Source organism: Amblyraja radiata, chromosome 3 (genome assembly GCF_010909765.2).
Source record: "Amblyraja radiata isolate CabotCenter1 chromosome 3, sAmbRad1.1.pri, whole genome shotgun sequence".
Lineage (NCBI taxonomy): Eukaryota > Metazoa > Chordata > Chondrichthyes > Rajiformes > Rajidae > Amblyraja > Amblyraja radiata.
This window is the reverse complement of record NC_045958.1, coordinates 72,453,978-72,477,774: the sequence shown is the minus strand read 5'-3', so window position 1 is coordinate 72,477,774 and position 23,797 is coordinate 72,453,978. Positions and strand designations below refer to the sequence as shown.

Genomic DNA, 23,797 nt, shown 5'->3' with positions numbered 1-23,797 from the left:
TTGTGGGGGGGAGGGGTGTGTGCATGGGGGTTTTTGTGGGGGAGTGGGTGTGTGGGGGGTTGTGTGGGTGTGGGCGGGGGGGATTGTTTGGGGGATTGGTGTGTGGGTGGAGGGATTGTGGGGGGGGGGTTAGTGGGGGGATGGGTATGTGGGTTAGGGGGTTGTGGGGGAAGGGGTGTGTGTGGGCAGGGAGAGGGTGTGTGGGCGGGGGGGGTGGGGGAGGTGGTTTGTGAGAGGAGGAGGAGGGGGGTGTGGGCCGGGGGGATGTGGGGGAGGGGCTGTGTGGGCTCGGGAGTGGGTGTGTGGGTGGGTGGGGGGGGGGGGGATGGTTGTGGGAGGAAGGGGGTGTGTGGGCTGGGAGGTTGTTGGGGGAGAGAGCTTGGAGAAAAGACGGGGGTCGAGTAATGGGGGAGAGTGGGGTATCACGGGGGAGGGGGGCAGGAGCCAGTGAGGTGGACCAGAGGGGTAGGGGTTGGGGATTCACAGCGATGCGATGGGGACTCACAGCGGTGCATTCCTTCCTATACAAATGAATAAAAGATATGCAAAAAAGTAACGATGACAAAGGAAGATGTTGGTATGCTGTCATTTAATTGACTGGTTTAATTTATTGATTTATTGATCCTTCTGCCATTTGTTGGGACGTATTTAAGTAGGCTGCTGGCCAATCTTACATTTCATCGGGAGGATATGGCACTAAATGCATTTTGTTGTATTTTGATGCACAATAACTGAGTAGAGAAAAAGTACATACTCAAAACATTTCGTTTTGACTCGTTTTTGCTTTCAAACAGTGAATTGCCAATGTTCCTTAAATGGGTGTGCAGTACTTATCTGTTCAGATGAATAAAGGTCCATTCAGTAATAATTTTGCTTGGCCCTTGCAAAACTTCAAGAGTCTGTACACGCACTGATAATGGAAAAGCAATGAAGTGACTGAACCACCACCCCCCCCCCCCCAAGCCCATCCTCCCTAGACTATATTAAGCCAGTCAAAGGAACTGAAAGAAGCAAGGGAGTGGGGATAAAATGAAAGATGATTGCCAAAGTAAATGGCCTTGCACAAGCTGCAAACAAGTGAAAACATCTTCAGAATGCTGTTATCATAGGAACTCACAGGCTGGTCTCCATCCAGACAACTTGCCGGAATACCTCAGGAAAATAGTCAGACACAAAGCAGAGGCTAAGCAGGACATTAACTGTGTGGATGTGTGCACAAAGGGATCTGAGAGCAACCCTGAGCCGCAAAACAAGAATTTCTACCGTGCTTCATCAACAAATTGATGGTGGCTTTTGTCTACACGCTTTTCACAGCTCGTATCCGATCTGTGTGAATTCCACGTGTTTACTCCAGGTGAGACCTCTCAACATTCGGGAAAACAATCCTTTGACAAGTCTGTCCCGCAGTGAGGGCTTTCTGATGACAGCCCTGATCTGCAAGCAGGCACTACCTTTTGTCGATAGCTGTGATTCTTTTATTCCTCTCTGCTTTGACTGTTTGCTGGGTGGGCCTTCAATTGTTTGACGGAAATATGAGACGTTGCCTTTAGATTTGTAGAACCTGAGGGACAACTTTTTTTACACAAAGGGTGGTAGCCATATAGAACGAGTGGCCAGAGGAAGTTGTTGTGGCAGGTACTATCACAATGTTTAAAAAACATTTGGACAGATACTTAGATAGGATAGGTTTTAATTGATAAGAGCCAAATGCAGGCAGATGGGACTAGTGTAGATGGGGCATGTTGGTCAGCATGGGCAAGTTGGGCTGAAGGGTCTGTTTCCACACTGTATGCCTCAATGACTCTGGCGTTGTTGCCATTAGATAGTCTCCCAAATTTGTGAACTATAGCCATATCTTGTCAATTAGTATTTTGGTGATGGATTTAGTTCCCTATGAACACTGAAAAGAAGTAATGATATCATGTAAGGTTTTACAGTGCTGGGTTCAACTATAGTTGGTAATGGTTTGTATCTTGTGGCATCTTTAATATAGGAAATCTTTGAGATCTTTACAAAGCATTCCACAGAGTGTTAACAAGCAATGTTCGAGTTGCTGTCAGGAGCAATGCAAAGTAGAATTCAACGGGGGGGGCGGGGGCAGTTGAAGGGCAGGGGGGTGATGGGGATATGGGGAGAATAAAATCGGATTACTGTAGGAACATACAGATTAGTATCAGATTAGTGTTCGGTGCTCAAACTGGGCCAAAGTGCCTGTGGGCCAAAGGGCCTGTTTTTGTCCTGTATGGTTCTATGGCTAAATTACTCTTGGGCTTATTGTACATCTTGATGAAATACAACACTAAAGTGCATCTATATATGCAATCATCCAGAGCTATTTCCCAATTGAAAGTTATAACTATATAGTCTATCTATTCCTGATCATTCATTCTTTGCCTAAATCTGTAAGCTCATAAATGTTTTGTAATGTTTTTTAAATAATGTTGTGGGATAATATTTTTATATCTGATACTTAAAAATCAAATCACATTAACTTTCTTCCGTCCACATAAAATAGGATAACTGTTTCTAAGCCTTCTTTCATGTTTATCTCAGACTTTTTTTTTACATAAAGTTCATTCAGAGTTCAGTTTGAATGATCATTTAAGTTAATGAATATAAATTGATAGTGTTGGCAGCAGTCTTTACGGAGAAAGAAAGTTGCCAGAAAGGTTACAGGAAAGTTGCCAGCATGTATATTTGACAAGGGTGGTAGCATTCAATGGAAGGTATCGTATTAGCCTAATGTTCAGATCCTTTGTTGTCAATGGAACGGAATATCAGGTGGGCAAACAACAAGAAACTACTGTCTGGTTTTGGACAGTTACTGATGGTAACTTTGCACTAAGGCTTTCTTTAAAAACAAAATTAAGTGTTTTCAACAACGCTGAATTTATTGGGAAATGTAGCAGGAAGAAGCTATTCAGCCCCTTAATGCCTCTGCTGTTCAGTAACACAATGGCTAATCCTTCAGCACCAATCTCTTGCACTAACACCATGTTGACTGAATTGATTGAAAAACACAATATGGAAGCAGGTCCCTAAGCCCACTGTCCATGCCGACCATCGATCACTTGTTCTGACTAGTTACGTGTTATCCCGCATTCACATCTACTCCCCACCACAAGGGGCAGTTTACAGAGGCCATTTAACCGACAAATCTGTAAGTCTTTGAGATGTGGGAGGAAACCCGTGCACACAGAGGAAATCCACGCGGTGTGAGGGAGAACATGCAAACTCCCCACAGGCAGCATCAGGGGGTCAGGATTAAGCCAAGACTCCGGTATTGTGCGTCCATCAGCTATGCCATTGCACTGCCCCAAATATCCCTTGATTCTCAATATTTAAAGATCTCTCCATCTCCGTCCTCAATTTACTCAGTGATTGCACCTTCGCCGTCCCCATCGGTAGCAAATTCAAAATATTTACTAAGGTCAATGTGAAAAATATATTTTCCTCTTGTTTTAATCTTGAAGGAGTAGCCACTTATGTATCTACCCATTCAAGCAAGAAAGTAAGAATGCTCTACATTTAAATGTAATCACCACTAGTTCTTCTGAACTTGCATTGCCTTGATTCTTTACTCACTCAACATAGAACATCTACCATCTCATGAACAATTGGATGATCCTTCACTGCACTCCACTACTGCAATGTATTATACATCCTTGTGATGCGGAGGGGCTGCTTTACAAGAAAAATGTCATATCGTGAACTTTTGATAAAATTTGACGATATATAATTGACGATATAGCAACAATCGATACGTTGGAGAAACGTGTCAGGCTGAGTAGCATCTGTGGAGAAAAGGGATTGTCAGCATTTCAGGTTGAAACCCTGCATCAGGATTGATTTAATTTGTCCCACGCATGCTGCTCGAACCACTCAGTTTGTCCAAATGGAGGAGCCATCTTGGTGAACGGCTGCTAGCCAGCAGCCGTCCGTTTTAACTCGTTTTTTTAAATAGTTTTTAGTGAGTCCTGTTTTTCGTTTGTAGGGGATATGGACTTTTTAATGTGGGGGGTAGGTCTCAACTTTATTTCTAGGTCCCTACCTGGTCGGTGAGGCAGCTTTTTCTCCGGGCTGCCCGTCGACCCGTCCTCGTGGCCTACCAGCGGGCTTGGAGCGCCGTTTCCTGGCGGGGACCGCCCAGCACCTCGGCCTCGGTGGCGGCACAGCGCTGGAGCGCTATCGCGGAGCGGAGTGGAGCGGGCGATGCCTTGCCTGGGTCGCCGCGTGGAGCGACGCGCTGGAGCTCTGGTGAGCTGGACCGCCGAGAGCAACACCTCCGGGCTGCGGGTCTGCGGAGCGGAGAGGCGGCGCCGACTTTAACATCGGGAGCCTGGGAGCTCCAAACCGGCGCGGCCTTGTCGGCTCCGGAAGCCGCGGTCTCCAGCTAGAAAGCGGCCGTTCCAGGTGGCCCAGCCGCCGAGAGGACTCTCCCGACGCCGGGGCAAGACCACCCGGTGAGAACGGCCAGGAACATCGGGCCTCCATAGAGGCAATTGCGGTGGCCTCAATAGGCCTGACTTTAGGGTGAACTTGGGGTGGGGACTGGATTTTGTGCCTTCCCCCACAGTGGTATCCATTGTGGGGGGATGATTTTTTTTGTCTAATGTAATCCTGTAAATCTGTGTCCAAGATGGCTGCCGTGAAGGGAGAGTGAACGCTGGCGCGCTTTGGCTGCCGCTGCTCTCTCTTCACACTGTGTTTTTGATTTTCTGTTTTTGGACTGAATTCTGTTTTTAATTTGTGTCTCTGTGATGTCTTTATTACTTATTTTATTCTGATTATATGTTTTTATTTCTATGAATCTTTGTAAGGTGTCCTTGAGATGTCTGAAAGGCACCATTAAATAAAATTTATTATTATTAGATTCCAACATCTGCAGTCTCTTGAGTCTCCTTTGTTGTTCCTTTTACATTTTATGTTTAATTGGTTATTACTTTCTCACATAAATTCCATGCGAGTGAATTTAGAGTCTGTACCTCAGATGAGCGCAAGTCTCATGGGTCTGGGGGGAGGATTCTAACCAACTAAGGGCTGCCGGTCAGAAAGTCCAGAAACTAGTTGCAGATGGATAATCCAAGACCAAGATCCAGGAGTTTAGAGATGAGCATATTCAGTATTATGATTTTGAAGGTTGAGCTGTGAATGAAAGACATCCTGATATGTCATAGGAACAGAGTAAGGCCATTCAGCCCATCAAGTCGACTATGCCATTCACTCATAGCTAATTTATCATTCCCTCTCAAACCCATTCTTCTGCCTTCTCCCCATAACCTTTGCATTAGGTATTGTTATTGTCAGCATCTAGAGTTGAATGTAGTACAAAGGAGATATTTTCTTGTATACAAATTGCAGGGGGTCTAGATTGTCTGGAAGACTGGCGCAGATGTGGGTCATCACCAGTCTTTCAACGAACTTCATGATGATCAATGATAGTGCTACTGGGTAGTAGCCATTGGGACAGGTCGCTTTCCTTTTCATGGGGACTGGAATGATGGAAATTTCCTTGAAGCAAATGTAGACAGTAGGCTGATGAAGTGAGATGTTGAATATGTCATTGAAGGCTGTGGCTAGTTGATAGGTGCATGATTTCAGAACACGTACAGTGAGTCCATCCATGATGATCCGTGCTTTCCAGGAATTTTCCCTCATGTATGCAGATCTGACTCCTGTCACCGAGATGTATAGGACAGAGCCAGCATGGGATGGGGGAAAGGGAGGGGGATCACTCATGCCTCATGGTACTTTGTTTGCCTCATCAAAACAGGTGTAAATGACATTGAGCTCATCCAATGGAGGTGCACCATTGGCAGAGATCGCCCCTGATTTTGCGTAGTAGCCCATGATAGTATTCAGGCCCTGCCACAGATGTCTGGCATCTACTTGTGTAGGGAATTGGTCACACCACTGGGTTGTAAGCTGATAGGTGGAACCAGGTGAGAAAGGGTTAATGGCCAGTTGGGGGTGGGGAAGGGTGGGACATGGCATCAGGGGCTGAGAGGTGATCAGTGGAGACAACAAGGCACTGCTGATAATTAAAGGTGAGAGGAAAGGAAGGTGGTGAGTGGAACCAGGAACAGGAGGGAAGATGGACATATGGAAATTGTGTGAGGAGAGGATATGGGAGTGTTTGGGTGCATGGGTGATAGGCAGAGAGAAGCAGGTGTGGGAGGGGAAAGAAACAGTAACAGAAGGCTGGGTGGGGGATTTGGAAAGAAAGGGTCTGAGTTGATCAGAAGGAGAGAGGAAAGGAAAGGAGGATGGGCAGGCTACTTGAAATTGGAGAATTCAATGTTCATGCCATTGGGTTGTAGACTACCCAGGCAGTGTATGAGGTGCAGTTCCTCCCGTTTGCATTTGCCCTCACCCTGGCATTGGAGCAGGCTGAGTCAAAGAGAGAATCAGTGTGAGGAATGGGAGGGGGAGGGGCTAAAATGGCCAACAACCTGCTCAAGATGGCCATTGTGGACAGAACCCAGATAGTTAGCAAAGCAGATACATAATCTGTGCTTGGTCATACTGATATGTCATGTGACAGGATGAAGATGATCTGAATAAAGCCTGTGTTTATCACCCTCCTGCTTTATGTTGCCTGAATAAAGAGCTGACATTTCTATGACTGCTTTACACAAATTACACATTTTCCCCATTGACATAAAAATTACAGTGTTGATGTACCAAATGGCAGAAATCTCTCTTTGATTTCACTTAACTTGATTGCAGCAATTTCTTAAAGGAAATGAATTGAAGGTCACTATAATTTCCACCTCCTCAGTTGCTGTAAATAAATTAACAAAATCGAACATCAGAAATTTTACTTGGTAGAATTTAGGAGCATGTTGTCTGAGCTGATCGATACATCGGAAGATGAGTGCAGAGAATCACGGTGGTTATTGTGGTGTTTTCCTCCCACCTGCTTGTTACTCATCCTCAATCCCTTGGAGATCCTTCTCTTTGAAAAATAAAAGTTATTGCTGCAAATGTGTACGTACAAAGCACCATTGAATGCAGCCTGGAAACAGCTGGGTGAAATCATTAAGCTAAGTTTCTGTCTTACAAACACATCACAACAAAATGACAATTAATTCCACTTTTTTTCAGGCCCAAAGAAACTTTCGCCTGAATTTGCTGAAGCAAATTGACTTCCAGGACCTGCATAAGTCGAGAGAAATCTTCCTCAGACCCTGCTGCACATTGACAGTGAATAACATGAATGTCAGTTTGTGAAGAACTGCGGGAATTTCAAGGTCTTATTATTGAAGCTTAATTCTGATGTGATGAAGCAACGCTGGATAGACTCTACCTTCCTCCTGCAATTGGTTCTTTGGAGGTGCATCGCAACCTCTTTTGTTCAAGTGAATCATGATATTACAGTTCCCAAGGGCCTGTCTGTGTTCCTGTCAGAGAAGAACCTGGTGTTCAACATCCCGAAGGATAAGGACAGCTGCAAGGTGGAAGTGGTGATGAATGAACCAATAACACAGCGGGTTGGGAAGCTTACCCCTCAGGTATGGTATTGATGACGAAGTGATCCATTCCAATACGGTATCATCACCGCAATATGTCGAGCTTGGGGAGTTTGGTTGGTTCAAAGTAGTGGCTCACAAAAAATGGAAACGCAGATGCTGGAATTTGCAGCAAAGCACAATGTGGTGAAGTAACCCAGCGGGTCAAACAGCATCTGTGAAGGGATAGGTGCCTGTAGAAGAGTCCTGACCTGAAGCGTGGTGTATCCATTCCCTCCTGCTCTAACAAGGACGGGCTGTGGTGCAAAGGTAGAGTTGCTACCTTACAGTGCCAGAGATCAGTGTTCAATCCTGACTAAGGGTGCTGTCTGTATGAAGTCTGTATGTTTTCCCTGTGACCACGTGGGTTTTCTCAGGATGCTCCCTTTTCCTCCCACACTTGTAGGTTAATTGGCTTTGATAAGTTGTAAAATTGCCTCTAGTGTGTGGGATAGTGTTAGTGTGCAGGTTGGTCGGTGTGGACTTGGGCTGAAGGGCCTGTTTCTGTGCTGTATGTCTAAAGTCTAACGTCTAAAAACAGCAGGAAAATATTTTACAAACTGAATGTTATGGAAATTTAACATCTATATTTGGTTACTGTACAAACTTTTTCAGGTTTTTGATTGTCATTTCCTACCCAACGAAGTAAAATATTCACATAATGGATGTCCAATTCTGGATGAAGATCAAGTCATGCTCAGAGCTTACAGGTAAGTGAAAAGCAGTGGAAGCAGAAACGTTTTTTAACATGGAAAGATAAGGATAAAGCTTTGATGCTGGTCACCCAATTGATCATCTAAGGTCATAGCAATCTTAATGAATGACAGGAGAGATTTTCTTCAGTTCAGAGATGGTTCCGTTCTTGATTAGTTTAGGTTATTGTCATGTGTACCGAGCATTTTTGTTGTGTGTAATCCAGTGAGCGGAAAGACTATGCATGATTACAATTGAGCCGTTCATACTGTACAGATACAGAATAAAGGGAATAATGTTTAGTGCAAGGTAAAGTCCAGTAAAGTTTGATTTAAAATAGTTTGCGGGTCTCCAATGAGGTAGATGGGAGTTCAGGACTGCTCTCTAATTGTTGGTAGGATGGTTCAGTTGCCTGATAACAGCAGGAAATAAACTTTACCTGAATCTGGAGGCAATCATGATGGCAGAGTGTGTGGACAATACACCTGAAAGTACACTGCAATAGACAGTGAGGATTTTTATACTTGCTAGGCATTCCAGGTTCCTTCCAAATCGCAGGTTCCTTCATCACCACTTGATCCGAATGTTGGAATCCCATACTCTACAACCCTATAGGTTTTAGGTGAGGGAGGAAATATTTGATGGGAACCTGAGGGGTGTAACTTTTTGGTGGGCGTGTGGAATAAGCTGCTGACGGAGGTGGTGGAGGCAGGTACTATTCGCAATATTTAAGAAACATTTAGACGGGTACATGGAAAGGGTAGGTTTAGAGGGATATGGGCTAAAAGCAGGTAGGTGGGACTAGTGTAGATGGGGCGTGTTGGTCCGTGTGGGAAAGTTGGGCTGAAGGACCTGTTTCCACGCTGTATCACGCTGACTCTCTAACCGTGTTGTACCTGAATTCCACAATATTACAAACATCCCATTTATTTCCTCAGCTTTTTTTTTACTTCCCCCACTCCTGCAACTTAAAATATACTTGTTTTTATTTTTCACTTTTCCACATTCAGATGAAGGGTTATTAAATTGGAATCATAACTCTGTTTCCTCTCCCTAATTGTTTGCTGAACTGATGAACTTATTCTAGATGTCCAGCATCTGCAGTTTCACTCGAAGGGCCACAGCAGTTGAACATGTTTGACACCTCCCCCAGAATTAATGATCGGAGCAATAAATGCCGGCCAAGCCAGCAAAACTCAAATCCAGTAACATTCATGAATAAAATCTATCTGTCACATAGCATTAACTGACCAAGGATTGGTGTTCAGCAATTGCAACTGATATGGTTTAACCTATTCTGCATCAGACTAGGGGGAAAAGTTCCTAGGCTCTTGCCAAGGCTAGTTATCACTGGCAAAATGATCTGTTAATGTCCTTAAGAATCTTTAATTGTTCCAGAATTAAGCATCAACTCCCTCCCCATGCTACTTTTTGTGCTTGCCATTGCAGGTTTACAGAGAATGAAACTTTTACAGAAGCATTCACCCTCCATGTCCGGTTGCTTGACTCCGACTGTAACATCGTCCAAATGGGCGCAACAGCATTGGAAGTCCACGAATTTTATGGTGTATCCAATCTAGTCGACAGAAATGTGCTTTCATTTGACTTTGATCAGTCTTCGAATCTGGACTGTATGGTGCGTGTGGCGACTCAAGAGACGTTTCTCCCAGCACGTGGACGTCTCGTCATGGGGAAACTCTCCATGGACCAGGCACACAAATCGAGTAAGCTTCCCTTCACTGTTATGTTTTGGTTTGCCTTTAAGCTGAAATAGAACACTAATGAAAATGTAATGTCTTTCTTTAGGGGAACTGTAACGTCTCTTTTTACGGAAAATATAATATATTTTCTCACGGGAAAGGTTCATATTAACATGAGCATGACAAGCATCCGCCTTCAATTGTACTCCCCTCCCCATATTTATTTCCAATGGATCTGAATGTGTAGAAGTGAGTATGATCAATGGCTAATATCCTTGCCAACGTTTAGCATTTTAACTGAACAGAAATTTCTTCAACAAAGAACTTGTGAAAATTATGATTTAAAAGAGTTACTGCAAAGAGGAAACTGAGACACTGCAGATAAGGAAACTACTTACCTAAATCCATGCATCAGGTGCGTGGAGTTCGATTTTTATGTACACGCTCTTCCAATCCGCATTTACCCCATCAATTCCATGTTACCTCATTGCTTCACTCCCAGTTTATCTTCTACACTGTACATTTTTATTTGCCGCTTGTTGTCACCCCAACATTTCAGATACAATCCACTTTTCTCCTCAAACGCATGGTAAGTTATTTGTAGTTATTCTCCTTCATCATCTCTACACCGATAATCCCTCCCTCAGCACAACTGTAGACCTGACTGGAAGTTTGCACTTTTGTTTTAATTTTTACATGCATATTTGATCTATCCATTTATTTTCTCCCCTACCATCCATCCCTCTAGTAAATTGCCTAAGGGGGTTCGTAGTGTCATTGTCATACGGCACAGAAACAGGTCCTTCAGCCCAACTCATTTATGCCTGTCAAGGTGCCTCATGCAAGTTCAAGAGTTCAAGAGAGTTTATTGTCGTGTGTCCCTGATAGGACAATGAAATGTGGGCTAGCCCCATTTCCCCACATTTCTTAACCATCCTATCTTTGCACCCATCCAAGTGTTCTTTGAATGTGCCCAAGTATCATAGTCCAGTTTGTGTTATGAAGGATATTCTACAGCATTTAACCAGAATTTTTAAACAATTATCCTGTTCATTTGATCTATGTGTTTATCTAGCTTATACTGAAATGTGGCCATGAAATTCCTCCAATTGTTTCTTGGAGAATTGTTTGTTGCACATCCTACCAATCCAAGGAGAAATAAATATCTCATAGTTTCCACTAGATCATCTATATCACTGTTTCCCCCACAAAAGATTATTATGTATCTTCTAATCAAATTGATATGTGGTTCTACCTGAAAAGAGGAGCAAATGGGGGGAAAATATATTCATTTCAGACTGGAATTGGTACTGCATTTCTTTTCCCTTTTCAGAATCTTCTTACGAGTCCACATTACAAGATTAGAAATTGTTCAGCCAGAGCTGAATAAACTTCTCAGCATCTGCATACAATGACATCTTGCGCTTCTTGTGCTTCTTCTGCGTAGTGGTGGAAGCATTGGTGGAAACAGTGCCGCAACGAGAACGCTCTTTCTTTGACCCCCTTTTCAGAAAAATGTTTTTTTTCCCCTAATGTCTAGTTTGATTTCATTCTTTGCCCATTCCAGTGCTACAATTGATCTCTGCAGTCGCACAAATAACTATGACAATCTTCTCACACAAACATAGCTAAAGTTAGTGGAATTATTCTACATCTTCCCCCCCACCAGCTATTTGAGTGTTTTCCTTCAGTCAGCAAGCTTTAAAGGTATGGATTTTAATCACCATATTTATCAGAACACTGTATTTGTTCTCATCAGAGTGGAATCTAGAAACGAACCAGGAAGATTTAAAGGAGCTGCACACTTTTAAAGTAAGCTGTGATGAGTTTCTTACAATGGGCCTTCGTTACCATCATCTCAGGCCCCCTTCTCCTGATGTTGACTACATCGCCATAAGATTGGAACTGATCGACCGCAGAAGCAAAAATGTGCACAAGGTACTTTTTGTTTGTCTGGAGGTTTGTTTTTTTATTAGATTATTTTACCTGCAACCTTTTCTGTCTAGCAGATGAACAACGGCAATGTTACTGTTATGAGTTTGGTTAATCATTCATTGGGTCTGTCTCCTTCAGCTTTACGGTTCACTGCCTTCCCTGTGAAGAAAAGTTTGCAGTGTCTTTGCCTCCCTGAAGAATATAGGTTGAACTTTTTTTTTAATGCACTTTATTATGCAAATCATGATGAAATATGATAAACTTTGGAGAAAAAAAATATTTCCATTGAACAACACTTGTACCTGTTGAAGATAGATTAAAAAAAAAGCTGGAGTAACTCAGCAGATCAAGCAGCATCTCTGGGGAAAAGGAATAGGTGCAGGCTCAAAGGACCGAATTGCCTACTCCTGCACCTATTTTCAATGTTTTCTATGTAACGTTTCAGGTAGGAACCCTTCTTCAGACAGAGCTGCTGAGTTACTCAAAATAGCATTTTGTGTCTATCTTTGGTATAAACTAGCATTTCACAGTTCCTTTGTACACATCTTGTACTTACTTGCTTACTGTATCAACCAAAAACTCTCTGTGCTTTTGTGGTCTCTGCAAATCAATTTAACAACATGATGAATAAAACAAAGGACTCTGGACCTTTAGTCTAGAAATTCATGAATGCCCATTCTGGGCGTACAGAGCGGAATGCATATTCTGAAGATCCAGAATATTAAGCCTTGGGTTCCTGTACAATAGAACTGGGGGAATGCTGTGATGGGAGAGGATGGTTAAATGTAAGACTGGAAAAAGAATTCTTGACACATCAGGCTCCACATTTAATTATTAATTATCTTCTTGTTGTAAACATCTTCTGTCTTGGAGAGTGGATCACCAATGAGCTTTTGAGTCCTATTTACAGTTGTAAAGACCTCAATACCTGTTGCTATTGCTAGTAAAATCTGCCTCTTCTTCAATAGGCCAGTTACTACAGTTCCAGCCAGATGCATCGAAATTTTGTATTTCTCAATGTGTGTAATTAGTGGATCAGTGCCAAAGAAACATGCACAATTTCTAATCTAAGTATTTTCAGCATCAGAAAAGTCAAACGGGGCAGTTCTGTTCCATAAATCAGCTTAGCACCAACACATTTACAAATGTAAATTAATGTAAATTTATACATCTCTGAGCTTCTAACTATTGCTTGACAAATGCCAGGAGATCGTATAATGGGCTGGATTTCTAAGCACTTACATGTACAGGTTCACCACCGATTTTCTGGCAACTGATGGTCTGGCGCCTCCTTTGATTTGGACAAAATCACAAGCGCAATTGAAATACTCCCCTCCCCCAACAAGTCCCCATGAAAATGTGGCGCCTAAACTCGTTGGAGTTTAGAAGAATGAGGGGGAATCTCATTGAAATATACAGAATAGTGAAAGGCTTGGATAGAGTGGATGTGAAGAGGATGCTTCCATGTGGGAGAGTCTAGGACTAGAGGTTATAGCCTCAGAATTAAAGGATGTTCTTTTAGGAAGGAGATGAGGAGAAATTTCATTAGCCAGAGTCAAGTCAAGAGACAAGAATGTTTTATTGTCATATGTCCCGGACAATTAAATTCTTACTTGCTGCAGCACAACAGAATATGTGAATATGTAAACATTGTATATAACGGGGAAAAAAAGAAAAAGTTCAATAAATAACAAATATAGTGCAAATAACAAATAATAATATAGTCTTTTGCAGTTCAGAGCTCATAGCTTATTAGTTGTGTTTAATAGCCTGACGGCTGTGGGGAAGAACTGTTCCTGAACCTGGACGTTACAGTCTTCAGGTACCTTCTTCCCTTCGACGGTGGGGAGGTCAAAGCCGGTGATGGACTAGGCAGTGGTCACAACTTTTTGTAGTCTTTTTCGTTCCTGGACGTTCAAGTTGCCGAAGCAGGACACGATGCAACCACGAGGGGGGTGAATCTATGGAATTCTTTGCCTCAGAAGGCTGTGGAGGCCAAGTCAGTGGATAATCTTAAGGCAGATATAGATAGTTTCTTGATTAGTACGGGCGCCAGAGGTTATGGGGAGACGGCAGGAGAATGGGGTTAGGAGGGAGCCATGATTGAATGGTGGAGTAGACTTGATGGGCCGAATGATTTAATTTTACTCCTATCACATGACCTTATGGCCTAGGCTTCATAAGCCAGATGATTTCGACCTCATCAGCACTTCCGCATTGAAAAGCAGGTTGATTTGCGGCAAGTTCCAGAGTCCTCTGGAATCCGGCCTGGCCGACGCCGGTAGATCTGTTCCCATAGCCGATTTTCAAGGCCAACCTTGTGGGCCGGTATCTCAGTCCCTTGATGGCCTCGACACACCTCTCAAAGGCCATGACCTCTATTGGTCTGGCAAAATGGATAATCCAGAAAAGCTCTGGAACCAAGGGTGCCAGAAAATAGATGGTGGACATGTACATACTTTGGCCCTCCCTGAGCCATCAAGAGTTCAGCAATCAGAATGTGTGGTGAATTCAACACCGTGCAAACATCATCATACACTATAAAGACAACATGACCACACTCTGCATGAGCTGACGACATCAGCTTTTAAAGGCATCTCCCCCAAATTTAAGAACAAAAAGAGTTTCTTCAACATCCATTTCCATGTAGTGAGACAAATATAATGACTACAGTGAGGAGAACCTGAAAGGTCCCTGATCAACTACTTATCTGCTGTCAGCTCTCTGACAGTTTCTATTTTGTTGACTCACCATCATGTTATCCTGTGGTTAACATGATGGTGTCCTTGGGCAAGGCACTTCACCCACCTTTGCCTGTGTGTGTGGATGTAATTATGTGAAGCACTTTGGGGTCAATGCAAGTTGACTAAAAATGTGCTATATAAATAAAGAAATTTAATTTTAATTTAATTTAAAATAAAGCACATTTATTGATTAATGCTTTCATTTACTTTAGATAAATGATTCTTTCAATATTTAAGATGGGCAGGGGTTCTCAAAGAGACATTTGCCAAGCACAAGAGTTCCTGACTGTGACTTCCAGCTACAGTCTGTCTTGGCCTTTAGCCAGATTGTCAATTGGACCAGATGGCAGGTTTAGAAATAGAATAGAAAATGACAATGCTGTCTTGCTGTGAAATTTGGGGTCGGCTTTCTGTCCTTGATGCATCCTTGGTTATTTTTGGTCTTCCCCACCTCCCCGTAATTATCCAGTATATCATCTCAAATGTTCAAATATTTAAGCTGATTCAGATTTACTAAACCAATGTCAATGTAAATCAAACCCACACAAATTTGCAGGTTTCTAATTTGGAAACAAATTTAATTTAGAGGATCTAATTTAGCATAGGCCAAGCTTTTCTTTGAAACTTAAAGCTGATATTAGAAGAACATTCTGCTTTGTATGTGTGACTGTTTTGTTTTAGGTTTAATATTGTCACGTGAACTGAGGTACAGTGAAAAGCTTTATTTTGCAAGCTATCCAATCAGATCAGATAAACTATACATAAATGCAAACACGTCAAACTCAAGTACAATACAAAGAGCAAAGAGTGCCCACCTGTAGTTCTCAGCATTGTAGCACAGCTGTTCCATAGACAGAGTTCAATGTCCAGGGTGGGGTAGAGCTGAATCAAACAGTATTCTAGCTTATGCAAGGACCGTTCAGAAGGCTAATTACATCTAATAGTGTAAGTTAATGTTAGTGAATGGTTATAGCATACATACATCTTTTTCTTAAATTAAAATGTGAGGTATATTCTGAACATTCTCAGAAAAAAGATGCAAACTTTCCTATCAACAATATTCGGGCAGCACTGTGGTGCAGCAAACAGAACCGTTTCTGTCAATATTCAGTTGTGTTCTTAGGTATTGTCTGTGTGGGGTTTGCAGCTTCACTTCTGGCTGTGTGTGTTTTCCCATGGGTGCTCTGGCTTCCTTCCACAGCCCAAGGTCATATAGGTTGCAGATTTAGACTTTAGACTACTTTAGACTTTGGACGTTAGACATACTGTGCAGGAATAGGCCCTTCACCCCACCGAGTTCGCGCCAGCCTGCAATCACCCTGTACACTTGCACTATCCTACACACTATGGACAATTTACAATTTTATCTTAGCCAATTAACCTGCAAACCTGTACGTCTTTGGAGTGTGGGTGGAAATTGAAGCACCCAGAGAAAACCCACGTGGTTACTGTGAGAACATACAAACTCTGTACAGACTGCACCATAGTCAGGATCGAACCTGGGTCTCTGGCACTTTAAGACAGCAACTCTACCACTGTGCCATTTAATCGGCTGCTGTAAATCTTTCCTTATGTGTTGGCAGGAGGTAGAATCTAAAGAAGTTTGTTGGAATGTGGGAAGAATAAAACGCGATTAGTGTAGGGTTCCTGTAAATGGGTGCTGATGATTGATGTGGTCTCATTGGATTGTGCGCTGTGTCAGTCTATAACTGTGCATTTCTCTCCCAATCTCTTTCAGACAGAGAATGCCTGGATTCCAGTCAGAATCACAAATGCCTTTCCCAATCAGTCTCCTAAAGTGAGTTTTATGGCGATGTTCATCCTGGATGTAGATCAATTCATTCTGACCTCCATGACCACAGGGATCCTGGATGGAGAAGACAGCGAGACGCCAAAATCCCAGCTTGTGTTCAATGTCACCAAACCACCTCAGGAGGGCTACATCACTCATTTATCTGACCACACCAAATCAATCACATCATTCACTTGGGTTGACCTGCATGACTTGCTGGTCGCCTTTCAGCCACCAAACAGCAGTCACACTGAAAGAAGGAACTATGAGGTATGTGATGCAACTGACTGATGAAGGCCAAAGTGCCAAAAGCCTTTTTGACTCGACCTTCAAGGAACCATGCACCTGTACCCCTACATCCCTCTCTGCAAAACTACCCAGGGGCCTACCATTTACTGTGTAGGTCCTGCCCTTGTTCGACATCCCAAAATTCAACACCTCACACTTTTCTGTATTAAATTCCATCAACCATTCCTTCATCCACCTAGCCAATCGATCCAGATCCTGCTGCAATCTTTCACAACCATCTTCACTATCTGCAGAACCATTAACTTTTGTATCATCAGCAAACTTGCTAATCTTTCCCTGTATGTTCTCAGCCAAATCATTGATGTAGATGACAAACAGTAATTGTCCCAGCACCAAACCCTGAGGCACACCCCTAGTCACAGGCCTCCAGTCTGAGAAGCAACCTTCCACTATCACCCTCTGCTTCCTTCCACTGAGCCAATTTGCTATCCATTCAGCTATCTCTCCTTGGATCCCATGCGATCTAACCTTCCAGAGCAGCCTACCATGAGGAACCTTGTTGAACGCTGCACTGAAGTCCATGTACACAACATCTACAGCTCTGCCCTCATCAACCTTTTTGGTCACATCTTCAAAAAAATCAATCACATTTGTGAGGTATGACCTCCAACGTACAATACCATAATGACTATCCCTAATCAGCCCTTGCCCATCCAAATGCTTGTATAACCTATTCCCCAGAATACTCTCCAGTAATTTATCATCTGCCGTTAAGCTCACCAGCTTATATTTCCCAGCACTTTCCCTGCAGCCCTTCTTGAAAAGAGGTACAACATTTGCCACCCTCCAGTCTTCTGGCACCTCTCCTGTATTTAAGGACGGCTCATAAATTTCAACCAGGGCTCCTGCAATTTCCTCTCTAGTTTCCCACAATCCCTTGGATACATCTGGACTAACGTCTCAATTTTCTCAAAAGTGTTCAGGAGAGTTTTCTTAAGCAGGTTTGTAGGTTAATTGGCTTGGTATAATTGTAAATTGTCTCTAGTGTGCGTGGGATAGTGTTAATGTGCGGGGATCGTCGGTAGATGCGGATTCGATGGGCCGAAGGGTCTGTTTCTGGGCTGTATCTCTAAACTAAACTAACCTAAATTAATCTAAACTAATCAAAGGGACATGGAGGGGTAACAGGTTGCCGGGCTACAGAGGAATGAAGAGAAGGGAAATGGGACTGATGGGATTGCTCTGTTGGCATGGATACAATATGCTAATAGATAACATAGAGGAAGCCAGACAAACAAAATAGTCACTAATAAATCCAAAATAGGAGCAAATCGGTCACGCAGGAAGTGATTTAAATGTGGAGCTGTTGGTATCAGAAATAATATTTTTAAAAGGAATAACAATGATGCTTAAATACTGTATCATCATGAGCAAATAAGGGAGAAGGGAATGCAAGTACATCTGAAGGAAGTTTAACAAATAAGAATCAGATGCTTACACCAAATGTATCTTGTAAATTGAAGGAGAATATGGGATGAACAGGTCAGGTGTGATGTTCTAAACAATCTGATCTCTAAACAATCACCAATAATAATTTGGCTGCTGCTGGCCGCAAAGTCTGTGACAGCGGCCCATCCATGTTGTTAGGCCAGGTGGTTTGGGCTTGTTTAAGGTGGGGATTGCATGCTACTGTTTTACATAAATAAATCAGTGTGTCTGGCATTTGCTTACATCATGTGCCCACCATGCTTAACTATCTGGATGCATAACTGAGAACATAAATGTTACTTTAGCTCTTAGGGGTAAGCGAATCAAGGGATATGGGGAAAATGCCGGTACGGAGATACTGATTTTGGATGATGTTGAATGGCGGTGCTGGCTCAAAGGGCCGAATGGCCTACTCCTGCACCTATTTTCTATGTTTCTATGTTTTTCTATGTTTTTCTATGTTTCTATGTTTTTACATGCGAACATCTATACATAACTAAAACTCTGATCTTATGCTCTTCCGGTTTGTGCGTTTTTTCTATTTACGCAAAAACGGTACATGATAGCGTTACAATTTTTCATCAGCTCATTGATGGTTCTCCTGTGCCACGAGTGTTCTGAGTGGTCGTATATTGTAAAAGTTAGCAAGGTTTAAAAATCGTAAAAACCGAGAAGCGCAGATCGATCTCCTCTTCATCAAGTCAGCGCTACGCGGAGTGGTCTCTTCTCCTGTCACTCCGTGGGATGGTCCGCACCTTCCTGCACCATCCCATCTTTACTGGAGTTGAGGGACGCTGCCGTTGGCCGGCAGAAGTCTCCAACCATACACAATTTTTGGAGGGACCGGAGTGGCCCGGCCCGACCCAGCCTGGAGTTAGAGATGTCGCCAAACGGAAAGCGGAGAGTCTGATGATGGCAGAGGAGAGCCTAGCATCCGGAGGAGGCGCTGTCCTGAACGGCTGCCTGTCCTGCAGCTGTCCGTTTTTTCCCCTTCTTTTTTATTATTTTTAGTTCGTTAAATGTATAGTCAGGGGGCCTAAATCTTTTATGTGTGGGGGGTGGTGGGGGGGAAGGGAGAAACTGCTTTACTAAGTCCCTACCTGGTCGGAGGGGTTGCCTTCCTCCGAGCAGCGACTTCGACCTGTCCTCGCGGCCTACCAGCGGGTCCTGGAGCGACGTTTCCCTGAGGGGACCTGGCCAGAACATCGGCGGTGGCAGCGGCGGCGCAGAACGTCGGCGTTGGCGGCGGCAGTGCAGCGCTGGAGCGCTATTGCGGAGCGGGCGATGCCTTTCCTGGGTCGCCGCGCTGGAACTCCGGTATGCTGGGACCGCCGAGGAAAACATCGTGGAGCCGCGGTTCTGCGGAGCGGCCAGCTGCGGCGTTTGAACTAACATCTCGCCGAGATCACCAGTGTGCGGAGCTCCGTCTGGCGTGGTTTGTTGGCTTGGAAGCCGCAGGCTCCGGTGGGAAGGCGGCCGTTCCTGGCACCCCAAGCTGCTGAGGGTTCTCCCGACGCCGGAGTACCATCACCCGGCGAGAACATCGGGCGCCGTGGCGGCGACTGTGGAGGCCTCAATAGGCCCGACTATGGGTGGACAAGAGGATGGGGACTGGACTTTGTGCCTTCCCCCACAGTGGGAATCACTGTGGGGGGATGTTTTGGTGTTGAATTTCTTAATGAATACTGTGTTGTATTTTTATTAGTGTGCTGCATGGACATCAGAATTTACCCTGAATAAGGGGATTAATAAAGTATTTATCTATCTCATCTATCTATCTATAGCGCCCGCTGTGAGTCCCAAAACGCACCGCTATCACAACCCCCTGCAGCTTCAGCCCCTTCCCCTCTGGTCCCTCTCACTGGCCCCTGCCCCCCTCCCCCGTGATACCCCCCTCTCCCCCATGGCTCTTCCCCCGTCTTTTCTCCGAGCTCTCCCCCCACCTGCACACACACCCCACCCACACACCGGTGCTTCCATAGCTGCTGGTGCTTCCAGGCCGAGCCGAGGATACGAGGCGTGTCTCTAAGGGTGCTGATGGCTGATGCTCCTCCGGGGCACGCAAGAAGGGAGAGGAGCTGCAACCTCGAGATCCTGGGGAGGGAGAGTGGGGGAGGAGAGGGGATAGAGGGAGAGGATGGTAGGGAGGGGAGAGGAGTTATGGAGGGAGGGAGGGAATGACTGAGGGTAGCGGAAAGCAGCGGTCGGGAGGGATTGGGGGAGGGTAGGAGGAGAGGGTAAAGAAGAGGGAGGAGGTGAGGAGGGAGAGTGGAGGAGGAGGGGGATAGAGGAAGAGGAGGGAGGGAGTAATTGGAAGTAGGTAGGAGGGAATAGAGGGAGGGGAGGGCTGTGGGGGAGGTGAGGAATGATAATGGGGGGGATAGGGGGAGGTGAGGAGTGGGGGATAGAGGGGAGAGGTTGGTAGGGAGGGGAGAGGAGTTATGGAGGGAGGGAGGGAGTGACTGAGGGCAGGGGAAATGAGAGGGAGAGAGAGGCGAAGGAGGGATTGGTGGAGGGAAAGAGGAGAGAAAGAAGAGGGAGGGTGAAGAGGAGGGGGAGAGAGTGCACGGGATGAAGGGAAATGAGCTGCGCCTGTGCGGTTGGGGGCTATGGGTGAGTGGTGGAATATTGCGTTGGGGGACCAAGCCTCCCAACGGGTCCCACTTAGTCTAGTTATTAATATATGTTCAAGGGCGGCAAGATGGCACAGGGGTAGTATTGCTGCCTTACTGCGCAAGAGACTCGGTTTTTGATCCTGACGATGGGTGTTGTTTGTATGGAGTTTGTACATTCTCCCTGTCACAACATGGCTTTTCTCCGGGTGCTCAGATTTCCTCCCACACTCCAAAGACGTACAGGATTTCAGTTTAATTTGTTTCAGTAAAATTGTGAATTGTCCCTAGTGTGCAGGATTGTGCTAATGTATGGGGATTGCTGGTCGGAGCAGACTCGATGGGCTGAAATGCCTGTTTCCGCACTGTATCTCTAAATTAAACTAATCTAAACTAAACTAATATGAATGAGGAGCTGGAACCGAATATTCAGATGATGTTTGATCTGATAACGATTCCAACTATACATTCCTGTCTTATAACCATATAACCATATAACAATTACAGCACGGAAACAGGCCATCTCGGCCCTTCTAGTCCGTGCCGAACACTTATTCTTCCCTAGTCCCATCTACCTGCACTCAGACCATAACCCTCCATTCCTTTCCCATCCATATAACTATCCAATTTATTTTTAAATGATAAAATCGAACCTGCCTCCACCACCTCCACTGGAAGCTCATTCCACACAGCTACCACTCTCTGAGTAAAGAAGTTCCCCCTCATGTTACCACTAAACTTTTGTCCCTTAATTCTCAAGTCATGTCCTCTTGTTTGAATCTTCCCTACTCTCAGTGGGAAAAGCTTATCCACGTCAACTCTGTCTATCCCTCTCATCATTTTAAAGACCTCTATCAAGTCCCCCCTTAACCTTCTGCGCTCCAAAGAATAAAGACCTAACTTGTTCAATCTTTCTCTGCAACTTAGTTGCTGAAACCCAGGCAACATTCTAGTAAATCTCCTCTGTACTCTCGCTATTTTGTTGACATCCTTCCTATAATTAGGCGACCAAAATTGTACACCATACTCCAGAATTGGCCTCACTAATGCCTTGTACAATTCTAACATTACATCCCAACTTCTATACTCAATGCTCTGATTTATGAAGGCCAGCACACCAAAAGCTTTCTTTACCTGAGATTCCACCTTCAGGGAACTGTGCACAGTTATTCCTAGATCCCTCTGTTCAACTGCATTCCTCAATTCACTACCATTTATCATGTACGTCCTATTTTGATTTGTCCTGCCAAGGTGTAGCACCTCACACTTATCAGCATTAAACTCCATCTGCCATCTTTCAGCCCACTCTTCCAAATGGCCTAAATCTCTCTGTAGACTTTGAAAATCTACTTCACTATCCACAACACCACCTATCTTAGTATCATCTGCATACTTACTAATGCAATTTACCACACCATCATCCAGATCATTGATGTACATGGCAAACAACAGTGGACCCAACACAGATCCCTGTGGCACCCCACTAGTCACTGGCCTCCAACCTGACAAACAGCCATCCACCATTACTCTCTGGCATCTCCCATTCAGCCACTGTTGAATCCATCTTGCTACTCCACCATTAATACCCACCAATTGAAACTTCTTAACCAACCTTCCATGAGGAACCTTGTCAAAGACCTTACTGAAGTCCATATATACAACATCCACTGCTTTACCCTCATCAATTTCCCGAGTAACCTCTTCAAAATATTCAAGAAGATTAGTCAAGCATGACCTTCCAGGCACAAATCCATGTTGACTGTTCCTAATCAGACCCTGTTTATCCAGATGCTTATATATATTATCTCTAAGTATCCTTTCCATTAATTTGCCCCCCACTGACGTCAGACTAACAGGTCTATAATTGCTAGGTTTTCTCTTAGACCCCTTTTTATGCGCAGTACGCCAATCCTCCAGCACTATTCCCGTTTCTAATGACAATTGAAATATTTCTGTCATAGCCCCTGCTATTTCTACACTAACATCCCTCAATGTCCTAGGGAAGATCCTGTCAGGACCTGGAGACTTATCCACTTTTATATTTTTCATAAGTGTCAGTATTTCCTCTTCTTTGAATCTCATAGTTTCCATAACTACTCTACTTGTTTCCCTTACCTCACATAATTCAATATCCTTCTCCTTGGTGAATACCGAAGAAAATAAATTGTTCAATATCTCCCCCATCTCTTTTGGCTCTGCAGATAGCTGTCCACTCTGACTCTCTTATGGAGCAATTTCACCCCTCGTTATCCTTTTGCTATTAATATAGCTGTAGAAACCCTTTGGATTTACTTTCACCTTACTTGCCAAAGCAACCTCATAATCTTCTTATAGCTTTTCTAATTTCTTTCTTAAGATTCTTTTTACATTCTTTATACACCTCAAGCACCTCATTTACTCCATGCTGCCTATAATTATTGTAGATCTCTCTCTTCTTCCAAAGCAAGTGTCCAATTTCCCTTAAAAACCATGGCTCTTTCCAATTTTTACTATTTCCTTTCAAGGACATAAAGATTCTGTACTCTTAAAATGTCATCTTTAAATGTCCTCCATTTCTCCTCCACATCCTTCCCATCAAACAAAATGTCCCAATGAGGTCCAGCACTGCCCCATCTCTAGTAGGTACCTCTATGTATTGCTGCAAAAAACTATCCTGCACACATTTTACAAACTCCAAACCATCCAGCCCATTTACAGAATGTGTTTCCCAGTCTATGTGTGGAAAATTGAAATCTCCCACAATCACTACCTTGTGCTTACTACCAGGGCTGCCAACATTGGGTGAGAGTTGGGAGTGAGAAATTGCGCGAGACCAAGCCCGAGGTAGCATAGCGACCGGGGAGGGGGGGGGGGGGAGGAGAGTGGAACGGAACATTGGTATGGAACGTTTGCATTTTTCAGCTTGAAATTGTGCAATATGGTGCATACTGTAGCGACTCTTTTAACTTACACTTGAATGCAATATATATTGGATTGGAGAGTTTTTGAAAGTGGGGAGGCTGTGCGATCACTGATCACTGGCCTTGGGGGTACCCAGTGATGGACTGGAGCAACCGAGTGGGGAGCGGGTGTG

The 23,797-nt window shown here is 44.1% G+C and overlaps 1 protein-coding gene across 3 annotated transcripts in view; it reads left to right on the top strand.

The window, feature by feature from the left end:
- Positions 1–23,797, top strand: part of frem1 (FRAS1 related extracellular matrix 1) — a 141,577-nt gene that overhangs the window by 19,304 nt on the left and 98,476 nt on the right. The window contains exons 2-7 of one of the 3 annotated variants that reach the window (XM_033018046.1): positions 1,315–1,354; positions 7,108–7,514; positions 8,127–8,221; positions 9,654–9,928; positions 11,664–11,842; positions 16,322–16,645. In XM_033018046.1, coding sequence (XP_032873937.1) covers positions 7,284–7,514; positions 8,127–8,221; positions 9,654–9,928; positions 11,664–11,842; positions 16,322–16,645 — 1,104 coding nt within the window. In that variant the 5' untranslated portion in view covers positions 1,315–1,354; positions 7,108–7,283. Of the gene's footprint in view, positions 1–1,007; positions 1,355–7,107; positions 7,515–8,126; positions 8,222–9,653; positions 9,929–11,663; positions 11,843–16,321; positions 16,646–23,797 lie in introns of those variants that run through there. The other 2 variants (XM_033018047.1, XM_033018045.1) reach the window with 2 other exon arrangements.